The sequence below is a fragment of the Anser brachyrhynchus genome (genome assembly GCF_964034855.1).
Source record: "Anser brachyrhynchus genome assembly, chromosome: 1".
In the NCBI taxonomy this organism is placed as follows: Eukaryota; Metazoa; Chordata; class Aves; order Anseriformes; family Anatidae; genus Anser; species Anser brachyrhynchus.
In genome coordinates, this window is record NC_137694.1 from 105,934,822 (window position 1) to 105,948,194 (window position 13,373).

At 39.4% G+C, this 13,373-nt stretch overlaps 2 protein-coding genes across 21 annotated transcripts in view; one reads left to right on the forward strand and one right to left on the reverse strand.

The window, feature by feature from the left end:
* RAD51AP1 (RAD51 associated protein 1) lies at positions 1-10,659 on the reverse strand. Of its 11 annotated transcripts, none has more exons than XR_013942587.1 (10): positions 10,560-10,659; positions 10,074-10,114; positions 8,453-8,594; positions 7,559-7,668; positions 7,159-7,227; positions 5,551-5,703; positions 3,239-3,394; positions 2,088-2,228; positions 1,775-1,894; positions 1-717 (listed from the first exon to the last, which is right to left on the reverse strand). XR_013942587.1 is itself a non-coding variant. In XM_080570910.1 (9 exons), exons 1-9 carry the CDS (start codon positions 10,625-10,627, stop codon positions 590-592), a joined length of 1,008 nt encoding a protein of 335 aa, XP_080427036.1. In that variant the 5' UTR covers positions 10,628-10,659; the 3' UTR covers positions 1-589. The 11 variants fall into 11 exon arrangements, 9 of the variants coding, with proteins under 9 accessions (XP_080427036.1, XP_080427035.1, XP_080427034.1 ...); XR_013942588.1 differs by having other exon boundaries at positions 10,074-10,177; positions 10,560-10,611; XM_080570910.1 differs by lacking the exon at positions 1,775-1,894.
* Positions 10,552-13,373, forward strand: part of FERRY3 (FERRY endosomal RAB5 effector complex subunit 3) — a 23,992-nt gene continuing 21,170 nt past the window's right edge. For 3 of the 10 annotated variants that reach the window (XR_013942572.1, XM_080570813.1, XM_080570815.1), the window contains exons 1-3: positions 10,565-10,716; positions 11,768-11,965; positions 12,242-12,387. Coding sequence is in view for 9 of the 10 variants with exons in the window: in XM_080570813.1 (XP_080426939.1) it covers positions 10,590-10,716; positions 11,768-11,965; positions 12,242-12,387 (471 nt within the window). In the remaining variant the exon portion in view is untranslated. The other 7 variants (XM_080570816.1, XM_080570820.1, XM_080570817.1 and 4 more) reach the window with 6 other exon arrangements.

A 13,373-nucleotide genomic window follows, 5' to 3' on the forward strand; every position in this document is an offset into this window, starting at 1 on the left:
TTAGATTATATAAAGTATTTTATTTTACTTTTTTTTAATATAGCATTCTAAATACCATTCATATCTATATTACATTTTTTTAAAAAATGAATAGAAACATAAGTTATGCAAACACTAACAGATTTTGAGAGTGAAGAGAAATTTTCCAAGAACGGAGGGGTAAAAGTGATGTCTCTTCCCATAAATATTTTTTTATACTGTAACTTTCACTTGTGTTAAGAATCCATTTGAGATAAAAAAAATCCGTAATTGACATAGTATTTCTGACTATTTTAATGGCATGTTCAGATATCAGAGAATGACAATTATTATAAACCCCTATCTCAGAGTATAACCCATAAAAGAACTAGTGACCAGATGTCACCTTGGTTAAAAAATATTATTATTCAATAGCACTTAGGGATGCCTAGCATTTTACAGAATAAAAACTCTGCAGTATTAGAAATGTACATAACAACTGTCCCGCAAAGCAGATGATGCCATGAAGCTTTTGCTGTCCGCTGGTTTTCAACGCTCTACTTATAAGCAAAATGCTTTCCAAGGTCTTTTCTAAACACAGTCCTTCACATGATACCTTGTCAACGACCAGTTAACTGCTGGTAGCGCTGGGATGCAGTGGTTTGACTCTTGCTAGTCTGGAGAGGCCAAGTCTAAGACCATGAGTAGGTGACTTAACCGAAGCATATTTCCCAATGTTATTAGTGCTTCCCGATGCAGCTGAAAATAATTTTAAAACAAAAAGGTGTAAGCAGTTTTAAGAAAAAAAAATCGTAACTCCTGTCTTTTTCTAGCATTCAAAGCAGAACAAAAAAGTATTCTAAAGACATTGCAATAAAGATCAGAACAACATACCACAAAAGCACATGAAAATCAGCATACTTGCAGAGAATCAATCTATTTGGGAGCCACTGCAGCAGGTATGGCACACAGCCCCTCGCTACAAGAAGGACATGGAGGTGCTTGAGAGAGTCCAGAGAAGGGCAACGAAGCTGGTGAGGGGTCTGGAGAACAAGTCTTATGAGGAGCGGCTGAGGGAGCTGGGGTTGTTTAGCCTCGAGAAGAGGAGGCTCAGGGGAGACCTCATTGCTCTCTATAGGTACCTTGAAGGAGGCTGTAGAGAGGTGGGGGTTGGGCTATTCTCCCACGTGCCTGGTGACAGGACGAGGGGGAATGGGCTAAAGTTGCGCCAGGGGAGGTTTAGGTTGGATGTTAGGAAGAACTTCTTTACTGAAAGGGTTGTTAGGCATTGGAATGGGCTACCCAGGGAGGTGGTGGAGTCACCATCCCTGGAGGTCTTTAAAAGACGTTTAGATGTAGCCCTTAGTGATATGGTTTAGTGTAGGACTTGTTAGTGTTAGGGCTGAGGTTGGACTAGATGATCTGGGAGGTCTCTTCCAACCTAGACGATTCTGTGATTTTAAGTAACAAGCAACTCAACAGAGAAACACCACCATGTGGCACTGGACAAACACAAAAACATTGTTCCTGGTCTACTGTGCATTTTCAGGTGCTCCACAGGCAGTCACAGAATGGAACACAAAGTCAAGTGACAAAAGAAGGCTTGAGAGAAAGGAGTCAAACAAAAAAATAAATGTGTGCATTAAAGGAACGTAAATATTAAGGAAAACTAAAGAAAGAGTTAGGAGTCAGCAGCAGCAGCTTAAACATTCTGATAACCTAAAGCTTCTAAGTATTTGCTTTACTAAAGCAGTTAAAGCACTTCAACACATTTTTAACATTATTTGTTTAAAATACATAACAATGCAGCACATACCAGAGATAAAGAAAGCTCTTAAGAGAGAAGAGGCCACAAGACAATCTCTTGATTAAAATCTGCTTCACACTCTGGAAAATATTTCATTATCCTTCCCACATAAAGGAGTTAAGGATAATGCTGTAAGAGGAAAAGAAGCACAGAGATAGCTTTTTGTTTTATTTTTTAACCTAGGGTTAAAAGAATACCTTGCATTTTAAGAGGGCAATAGTTGTTCCAAAATACTGTTTGTTTGTTTGTCTGCTTTTAGGAGAGAATTCTGGAAACTTAAGACAACCAATGTATCTGTTTATAGTTACAATCTCACACGTACCTGGTGGTATCCATTTAGGCTTCTTCTCTGTTACAGGACTTGATGCATGTAAAGGCCTTCCAATTGGTTCTGAAGAACTGGACATCTGTGTTGGCTCAGATTTTAGTTCCGTTACCAGTGAAGGAGAAACTACAGGCGATACTTAAAAAATAAAACCAGCCTTAGAATAATACTTTTACAGAGAAATTATCACACTGTATAAGATGATAGATCCCTTTACAGCAAGACCTCTCCGAATTGAGTGAAACAAATACGTATGTTAATAATGCCTTATCTTCCAAACAGCGATATATATTTAAACAGTCAGTCCTGTTACATGCTGGAATTACAACACTAGTTTGTAAATAAGCACTGCAAGAATTTCTTGTTAAAGATGTTCCAGATACTAAATTGCTAAAAGCTAAGATTCCTCTGTCAACTATTCAAAGCAAACCATTCCTTGTCATAACTAAAACTAAAGATAAACTAAATTATGTATTGTAAACTCAGCATTGAAATTAAAAGACATTATCAAGTCAGACACAAGATGAACACAAGGGTAAGAATTTTCTTAAGCTGTTTAGATGAAAGTAAATTGTGTTACCAATACAGTGAACAACTTCAGTCCGAACAAGCTGCATATTTAACACTTTCACCCAACAGTTATTAGCACTAGCATTGTTTGGCTACCCTTGAATTAAAGATTCATACATGTAAATGCAAGAACACGCCCTGATATTATATACATATATATTTATACACACACACACACACACACACATATATATATATTTTAAATCCTCAGATCACTCAGTATTATTTAACCTTTTCTTAAAAGCTAGTTTTAGGAAGAAAAACTATCTATTCAATTTTGTCTATTTTTATAGTAAGCAATGTTTGTTTACTATAAAGCCTTTTTTCTTTCAGGATTTTTTCTCATTGCTATTTCCCTTTTACTCTGCATATAGCCTTTTTCATCATAACTCTGAAGTCAGTTTGTCAACTAATCTTATTTGTTCCTTCAGGTCTTTTAAAATACTTGTTTTTAAATAGGAAAAATGATGATAAGCATCAAACAAAAAACACTGTCAAAGGTACAGGCACTGTTCCTTGTATACAAAAGGAATTTTCATTATAAAGGAGTTTATTTCAGATTCCTAGGAGAAACTTACCTGTAGTATTAATCTTGGATGTGGGAGTCTTCTTTTCTTTTTCAGCCTGCCTCTTTTGTTTAGTTCCTTTTTTATTTCCTTTGGCTTTCTTCTTTTCCATAGCAAAGTCTTCATCATCACCTTCATTATAATCTGAATCTTCTTCTGATTCCTCATCTATGTCAAGGTAAAGGGATTTCATCTCTTTTACAGGAAATATAATTTATTATTACTCCAGGATCTTCTCATCTCACTCTGAATGTGAAGAACCAGTGTATCTTAAGCATACAGTTTTGCACATATTTATATGATGAACTGAGAAAGAAATTGGGGATCTCATCCATGTTTATAAATACCTGAGGTGTGGGAGACAGAGGGATTTGGACAACCTCTTTTCAGTGGTTTGTGGGACAGGACAAGGGGCAATGGCCACAAGTGGAGCACAGGAAGTTCTGCACCAACATGCGAAAGAAATTCTTCACAGTGAGGGTGACGGAGCACTGGAACAGGCTGCCCAGGGAGGTTGTGGAGTCTCCTTCTCTGGGGATATTCAAGGCCCGTCTGGACGCCTACCTGGGCAGCCTGCTCTAAGGCACCTGCTTTGGCAGGGGGGTTGGACTCGATGATCTCTCGAGGTCCCTTCCAACCCCTACAATTCTGTGATTCTGTGAAATAGCTGTCATAATACATTCTATATCTACAGATTTCTCTCTCTGTTTTTTTAGTAAGTCAACACACCCTGGTATAAACTGCAAATAATAATTCTTTAAACAGTTTTTAATTATCAATTTAAAATATCCCACATGTGCAAGATGAAAGAGTTAAAATTATTTGACAGCACTTTGAATTTTTACATATTCTTGCTCATGAATATTTAAAGTGGAATCATAAAATCATTTCGGTTGGAAAAGACCTTCAAGATCATCTGGTCCAACCATCACCCTACCACCAATGTCACCCACTAATCCACATCCCTAAGCACCAGGTCCAACCTTTCCTTAAACACCCCCAAGGACAGTGACCCCACCTCCACAGCCCACTCCCTGGGCAACCTGTTCCAATGCCTGACTACTCTGAGAAAAAATATCTCCAAATTTCCAACATAACCCCCGCCCCTGGCACAACTTGAGGCCATTCCCTCTAGTCCTGTCACAAGTTACCTGCGAGAAGAGGTCAACCCCCAGCTCCCCACAACTTCCTTTCACGTAGCTGTAGAGAGCAATATGGAAATTTGGAAAAAATGGAAATATGAAGATAAAAATACAAAGTAAAAATACTTTGTCAAAATTCAGCTGCAAAAGTTTTATACGTTTACTATTTAAGAAAATAACATATGGGCAAGTCTTAGAAATAGCTTTCTGACAGCAATATCTAGACTATCCCCCAGATATTTTATTTCACTGATAATTTTAGAAGTATTTTCCAATAAGGCTTGCTGTAAAGGACAAAAGATTGGATAGAGACATGTTAACAACTGGGGGATAAGAGAGAGAGATGTCTATCATGTTTTCTAGGCATTCAACAATTGGCTCCTACCAGAATCACAGCAATGGGCTAGACTGGCATCCAATCAGACGCGGAAAGGTTTTCTGACGGATGAGAATTGGAAGAAGGAAAGAATCACAGAATCACAGAATTGTCTAGGTTGGAAGAGACCTCCAAGTCACCTAGTCCAACCTCTGTCCTAACACTAACAAGTCCTACACTAAACCATATCACTAAGGGCTACATCTAAACGTCTTTTAAAGACCTCCAGGGATGGCGACTCAACCACTTCCTTGGGCAGCCCATTCCAATGCCTAACAACCCTTTCAGTAGAGAAGTTCTTCCTAATATCCAACCTAAACCTCCCCTGGCGCAACTTTAGCCCATTCCCCCTCGTCCTGTCACCAGGCATGTGGGAGAACAGACCAACCCCCACCTCTCTACAGCCTCCTTTAAGGTACCTGTAGAGAGCGATGAGGTCTCCCCTGAGCCTCCTCTTCTCCAGGCTAAACAACCCCAGCTCCCTCAGCCACTCCTCATAAGACTTGTTCTCCAGACCCCTCACCAGCTTCGTTGCCCTTCTCTGGGGCAGAAGGGAGGCTACTTCTTTAGTAAGCTTAAACAAAGCCAGTACTGAAAGCACTTAACACCTGACAGGTCTCCAGATTCAGTTTTGATGCAAACCTCAGAATACAACTGCAAAAACAAACGCTACAGTTAAAACATAATGCTTTGGTAAGAGGGGAGGAAAGATATATTAGAAGCAGTACGCACTTCCCTGCATATATAACCTCAGTGTAAGTAATCACATTACAAGAACTCCTAAGCAGACAGTTTCTACAGACTACCTGGTACAGACTCTGGCTCAGAGTCAGTAACGTGCTCTTTGTCATCACTGTCAATGGTCAGTGACTTCTTCTGATGTGACAGAGCTTTAGATGCTGCCGTCCTTTGCCTACAGCCACTCCTAGGCATGTCATCATGTAGAACCTGATCAAGACCTAAAAAACAGAAGTTGGTCTAATTAATCCAAATTCACAGTAACTCTGCTCTCTCTATAACTCAAAAAGAAGCAGGTTTTGAGTCTTAGGGACGAGAATTCATTTTTGTTTTTCAAAGTACACTGTTAGAGTAGCAGGTTATCTGCACATGTTTTCATGTGGTTCTCATTTTATAGAATCACAGAATCATGAAATGGTTTGGGTTGGAAGGGACCTTAAAGATCACCTAGTTCCAACCCCCCTGCCATGGGCAGGGACACCTCGCACTAGACCAGGTTGCTCAAAGCCCCATCTAACCTGGCCTTGAAACCTTCCAGGCATGGGGCATCCACAGCTTCTCTGGGCAACCTGTTTCAGTGCCTCTCCACCCTCAGTGAAGAATTTCTGCATTATATCTACCTCATTAAATCTACCCTCTTTTAGCTTAAAACCACCAACTCTTGTCCTATCAGTACACTCCCTGAAAAAGAGTCCCTTCACATCTTTTCTGTGGCACCCCTTAAAGTATACTGGAAGGCCACTGTAATGTCTTCCCGAAGCCTTCTCTTCTCAAAGCTGAAGAACTCCAACTCCCTCAGCCTTTCTTCACAGGAGAGGTGCTTCAGCCCTCTGATCAGCCTCATGGCCCTCCTCCAGACTTGCTCCAGCAGGTCTTCCTTGTGCTGGGGGCCCCAGAGCTGAACACAGCACTCCAGGTGGGTTCTCATGAAAGCAGAGTAGAGGGGGAGAATCACCTCATCTGACCTGCTGGCCATGCTTCTTTGGATGCAATACAGTTGGCTTTCCGGGCTGCAAGCCTACATTGCGGGCTCACGTTCAGTTTTCATCCACCAGCACCCCAGGGTCCTTCTCCTCAAGGCTGCTCTCAATCCATTCTCCACCCAGCCTGTATTTGTGCTTGGGATTGCCCCAGCCCAGATGCAGCACCTTCTGCTTATCCTTGTTGAACTTCATGAGGTCCATGCAGGCCCAACTCTTGAGCCTGTCAAAGTCCCCCTGTATGGCATCTCTTCTCTGCACCGTGCCAACCACACCACACAGCTTGGTGTCGCTGGCAAACTTGCTGAGGGTGTACTCAATGCCACTTAACTGGCAAAACTGTTCTATCTAGGAATGAAAGTTATCAGTATTTATCTGTAATCAAACTAATGAAAGTACAGATGCACAAAAACAAAATCAGAAATATGAAAAAGTTCCCAGTGGCACAGCATATGTTTTGGCCACATATACTTGATGCTTTGACATTCTGGACACATTAAGGAGCAGCGTTTTTCCAATTTTAGGACATTTTAATGAAAAAATGAATGCATCCCTCAAAGTTAAGAATATTTTAAAATAAATAAGCTTTTTTTCCACATAGGTGAAAAATAAAATCCATCAGAAATAAGAGAAAAACATACTTAAATGTAAATTTAAATGCTATTTATGAAAACACATAATATGAGAGCAACTTACCTAAAAGTTCACTGTCTACACTGCAGTTGGTAAAAACAGGTCTCCTATTTTCTGATTCAATATTCTTACCTGTTTTAGGATCCAGAAAATAAAATTTTTAAAAATATTAAACATTAATATATGAAAATGATGTTTTAAAAAGTGACGATATTAAGAAGTGAAAATAGCGTTTTTATCTGTCTCTAAACAATCTATTTGAAAAATCTTATAGAAAGTTACTTTTCTCACAGAAAAAAACACATGAACTTAAGAAGACAGGCACAAGCTAGAAATTCTCATTTCTTCATAATGACATCTTGAAATAAAACATGATTTTCAAGCTATTTCTTTGCAAAATAAATTCAGTCGTGTCAAAATTCACTACATATAAATAGAGTGTTGCATTGAACTGTAAAATAACCTTGTTCTTCTGAATTTTGCACCTCAAGGATATTTGTTGGTTTTTCTTTGACAGATAAGGCTAAGGCAACTTCCAGATCTCTTTGATAGAGTTTGTCATCCAAGGATATTCTGAAAAAACAAACAGGCTAAGTAATAATACAATGAAATGAGTGTTACAGATCTATTTCTGACTTACTAAACTTTGAATTCCAGTGCTTGTAAAGAAATTATCATCATACTATGAATTACTTCCTGAAGAGACTTCAATAAAGTAGAAAGTAATATTTAAAGCACACTATACTTAAAAGTACGATGCTTTTGGAACACTGTGTGTATAAGACCTAATAACTGGTATTATCACAGGAAAGGCTAATAACATTTGCTTGAAGTACTGCATTGAAACAGAACACTTACACAAAACTTTACCATCAAAATAATCAGATTTTTTAATTGACACTGACTCTCTATTTTCTATTAAACTTTAAATATGTTTTTTCTAAGGAGTCAAACTTGTCTTTGTAGTTATCAGTTATTCAAGTCCTTAAGTAATACAGAATCCTTACAATTATTTTGCACTGTAGAAATACCAAGACAAAATCAGACATCTAAATCTGTTTCTGCACCTATGCAGGTAGATTGCTGTAGTTTAAAGCTGTAAAAAATGATAGACATAGTTCACTACTGACCTCAGGCAACTTTTCCTGACCCTATGTAAGGTTATTATACCCTTGTTTTGCAACTGCACCATTAAAGCTGAAAATCATTACCACACTAATATGTTAGGTTTTTACTCTCAGCTGTTTAAAACTCTAGGAAAAAAAAAAACAGCAACAACAAAAAACACCACAAATACTACTACTGAAATACAGCTTCTTACTTCAAACACATTTAACCACATTTCAACACTTCTCACCTTTTACTAGGTGCCTGCTTTTGTGATGGAGTTAATTCTTTGTGTGTTATTTTTTGCTTCTCTTTTTTCTCCTTCTTTGGTTCCTTCAGCTGTGTTCTGGATTTTTTGCTTAAAGGTGCAGCTATACATGCAAAGTCTTCATCTATTTAGGAAATAATAACAAACTTTAATTAGGTTTCCTCCACTATATTCTTCCACATGGCCAAAAAGAAGTCACTCAACCCAATTTCATCATACACTGAAAATACACCAAACATAGACTTTTTGAAATCTACTCTATTAAAAAAAAAATGGAAAAAAAAAAACAGGAAAAGTGTAACAGCACTGTTCTTAAATGTATTTTTAATGAAAATTTAACAAGACTTCTTTCAGATCTGTTTTAATGGTGATCATTTCAATTTTTATTCAAGGTCCCATTTGTTACCAGAGTTTTAATAACTAAAGTTTCACCTTGTTATATACTGAACAATAATTTTTATAACATCAATCATTGTCACTAATCAGTTTTATAGTCCTGAGGTTTTGTGAATTGTTCCCATTAATGACTCCTGTTAATTAGAAATGTCCCTGCTTCCCTTTTTCTAGCTTTCTCAAGTTGTCTCTTAGCAAATACAATATATTTTCTCCAGTTTTCCAAGAAAATTAGAAGGCATGGAGACCGCCTTTCTTCCAACTGAAGACACTGCAGTTCACAGTGCAAAATAATTAAAAAAATATAATAATCTTCAGTGCTTCCTAAATGCCACAGAACATATATATGATCAATTCTGAGGAAAAAAAAAAAAAAAAAAACACAAAACATCTGAGGGACAGATGAAAAGAGATTTAACTTTTCTTTTATATTACAAACGGTCACTTAAAAACTAAGAAAAGTCATGCACCACATTTACCACATTTAAACTCATGAAATTAACACTCTGCATTAACCTGCAGGACTCACAAGGGACCATCAACATTATTTACTTTACCCTCTCCTTCCCATCACTTCATACTAGTCAATGCATCTCACTAACAGACAAAGAGCAAGCAGGAAAACAAACAAACAACAGCAACAAAAAATTCATAATCCAAATCCATGAAAGTAAGGAAACCCAACTTCAGTAAGGAAAATATGTGACACCAATTGGGGCTTAGAGGAAAGAAGGACTGTCATGAAAATAAATAGCCTGCAATCTATTTTTCTTATCAATGAACCTCAAAATTTGACTGCTAAGTTCCTACCCAGAACCCATCAAGGTACAGAGCTGCAAGAGGAATGTTAGATCTATGTACAGACCATCCACAACTCCTGACAATATTCTGACTTACAGTCCTGCAAACTCATCTTCAGGAGGACATGGAACAAGCAATTCTCTCTGAAAACTAAGGCAGGGAAAGAAACAATTTTCTTGCAATAACACAGTGTATTCACCAGTTCCCTAATAAACTGTTATTATACTCTGGTTTACAGTCATCATATTCCTTTTGAATCAGGACTTTTAACAGTGTGCACAGTTTACTTCCACTAAAAGCAGTAACAGCCCTGTCACTGAACTAATAGATTAAGAACACTCCACCGATGCTTTGGGTTGTGGCATTAAGTGTTTGGCATTTTTGTTACGTACAGGAATACATCACTTACCATCATCACCAAATTCCGAATAATCAACAACTTTCTTGCTCCTGTGGCGAAACCACACAGAGTTAATCATTTTGGAGTGAGAATCTTTACTTGCTAATACTTGACTTTGGGTAAGTCAGGATTTTAAGGAAAAAAAAAACAATGCATATTCAGAGGTTTTACTGTAAGGTTATTAAGAATCACAGTCATTGAGCGATTTGAGCTCTACCTTAAAGCCATCCAGTCCCACTCCCCCTGCAGGGACACCTCCCACCAGACCAGGTTGCCCAGGACCTCATCCAGCCTGGCCTTGAACACCTCCAGGGATGGGGCACCCACAGCTTCTCTGGGCAACCTGATCCAGAGCCTCACCACCCTTATAGGCAAGGGTCGGGGCCAGCGGGGCCCCAGCCGGGCCCCCTCAGCCGAGGGCGGGCAACGGGCGGGCAACGGGCGCCAACGGCCGCCGGCTTTCTAGGAAACGCCTCCCCCCCCCCCGGCCCTCACCTCCGCACCGGCCGCGCCGTGCCCGCGGCCATGACGACACTGCCCCCGCCCCGCCCCGCGCCGCACATTCGCCACAGAGCGGCTGGTCGCGAATCTGCGCCTCCGGACGCGAAGCTCGCGCAGCCCGCTCGCCCGCGGGTGCCGGCGCGGCGCGGAGGTGAGGCCGGGCTGGGGCTGGGGCTGGGGCTGGGGCTGGTGGGGGGCGGCGCCGCTCGGATTCCTCCCTGCGGCCGGGCGCGGCCCGGCCTTGGCTTAGCTTTGGCTGCCCTGGGAGGTGTTTGGTTGGTGGTAAGCGGTTTGGGTTTGGTTTGAAATCATAGAATGGTTGGGGCTGGAAGGGACCTTGCAGACCCCCTCGGTCCCCCTGCCGTGGGCAGGGACAGCCCGGGGTGCCCCCAGCCCCATCCAGCCTGGCCTTGGGCTCCTCCAGCGATGGGGCATCCACGGCTTCTCTGGGCAACCTGTGCCAGGGCCTCACCACCCTCTGAGTGAAGAATTTATTCCTCATATCCAATCTAAACCTCCCCTCTTTTACTTTAAAGCCATTCCCCCTTGTCTTATCACTCCACCCCCTGACAGAGTCCCTCCCCAGCTCTCCTGCAGGCCCCCTTTAGGTACTGTAAGGCCGCTCTAAGATCTCCCCGGAGCCTTCTCTGCTCCAGGCTGAACAACCCCAACTCCCTCAGCCTGTCTTCATAGCAGGGGTGCTCCAGTCCTCTGATCATCCGTGTGGCCTCCTCTGGACTCGCTCTAACAGGTCCATGTCCTTTCTTTTTCTTGTTCTTCCACTCTGCCACCAGTGGAAAGGAGGAAATAAATTGCTGCTGCACTATAAACTGTTTCAGTTTCTGAGATAGGCATGTCATCAGTCACAGCGTTGCAGTTAAAGGTAGCTGTTTATGTAGGTTCCTTCTGTCCTGGTTCTGCCTTTAAGTCAAGAATTTTGTAGTTACTCATGAGAGTAATTATCCTAATTCATACACTGATACACTCGATTACAGTTTGGAAACACTCGCTGTTTTGGAAAATAACATTTGGGCTTCAGCTCCTACCAATGCAGTCGTCAAAAATGAGATGAATATTTATGAAAAATGCAGGTTTTAAAGTTTTAAAAACTAGAAATTGTTAATTGTTAACAAAACATGCTTTTTGTTAGCAATTTGTTTATGATTTTACTAGAATTTAACTCATGCAAATTTTATTGCTAGTACAGGAAATCAACTCGAAGATGAAGCCTAATAAAGGAAACATCTGCATTCGGGAGAGAGACTATGTGTATGAATTCAATGCTGGAAATCAACATTTAGTGCTTACAGTGCCCCTTAAATTTCCTGTGCAAGAAAATATTAGTCATCTGCATGGACGTCTAATGCTTCTGCACAATCTGCCATGTTTTATAGAAAATGGTAAGGCTTGAAATTTTAAATTTTGAATTTTTAGTGTCATATATGCATGCCTATAAATCTTTTACACCACACTTGAAGAAATCAAAAGAAAGGTACTTAGTAGAAATGTTTTAATTTTTTTTTAATAGCTAAACATTTAAGAAAATGGCAGTACTAGAAGAAAAATGCCTAAGTAAAAAGTTTTCAGAAAATGTTCTTTGTATGTTTCCTAGTTGATTGCTGATACTTCCACTTAAATGGTTTTGTTGATGGGCCATTCTCTGTTTGTTATAATAGACCTCAAGCAATCTCTTAGTAAGTTCATAGAAGAGGAAACTATAAAAGATTATGATAGAGAAGCTGAAATGGCTCTGGAAGCAGTGAAATCAGGAAAAGTAGACATAAACCAGCTGGCAGATACTTGGTCTAAAGCTTATAAAGAGGTAAGATTAAGGCTGAAAAATTAATGTTCAGAATTTGCTTTGTGTGTGTATGCACGTGTATGCAGACGTAATCACTTATGTGAAGGTACAAAATTACATTGAAATTCAATTTTACAATTCTTATGATTTTTTTTGCTTTTATTCCAAAGTGATTATTAGGTATTCACCCTGAAACTTATAAGTCAGGTTTTTTTCCTGAATTTATCTCATTACTGGCAAAAATTTAGTAGAGTTTAAAAAACAAAATGGAGAAGTAAAATAGCTAGTGACCGTCAAACAAAATTAGATCTAAGAGTTATAATACATTAGAATCAAAGAATAAGATTTGCTTTGATCCCATCCAGAACCTCAAAAATACCAATGAAGTCTCCTAAAGAAAACTGTCAACAAATCGTATGCCTTGATGAACATGAATAAAATAAAATTAGCTTAATCTTTAAGAAGGAAAAATCTGCATTGCGTGAACATAGAAATGTTTCAAATCATTGAAAGAGTTTACCCTCTTCTTCTCTGAAGGTTACTATGGATAGGTTAGGCAGACTCTTAAAAAATTTATTCAAAATCTTGCCTCAGTGCAAGCATTATGATTTTATCTCGACATTTCTTCAATGTTACCATCTAAATTTATCATCTGAATCTGGTGGGAGTGACGGCAGATACAAGGATCGTTTCAGTATAGAAGAGCCTGCTGAACTGGCATCTCTGGGTCATTCTTTGTTAATTAAAAATTATTTTTCTTAAGTCGTTGTTTTTGATCACATTGTAGTGACATCAGAGTTTGGCACTCCTTTCTAGTAAGACATTTTTCTTTGCACAGCTGATGTTTTGGACCCTATCTAAACTTCATCAAATGCAAATGATGTTGTGCAGATTTATTTTTTGACAGCACCTTAAATACTTAAAATAGTAAGTGCTAAATTATTCTTCTTTTCACGTTGGTGGTGAAAATTAATGATTCTTCACTGTTGGCAAAACCGTAATGCTTC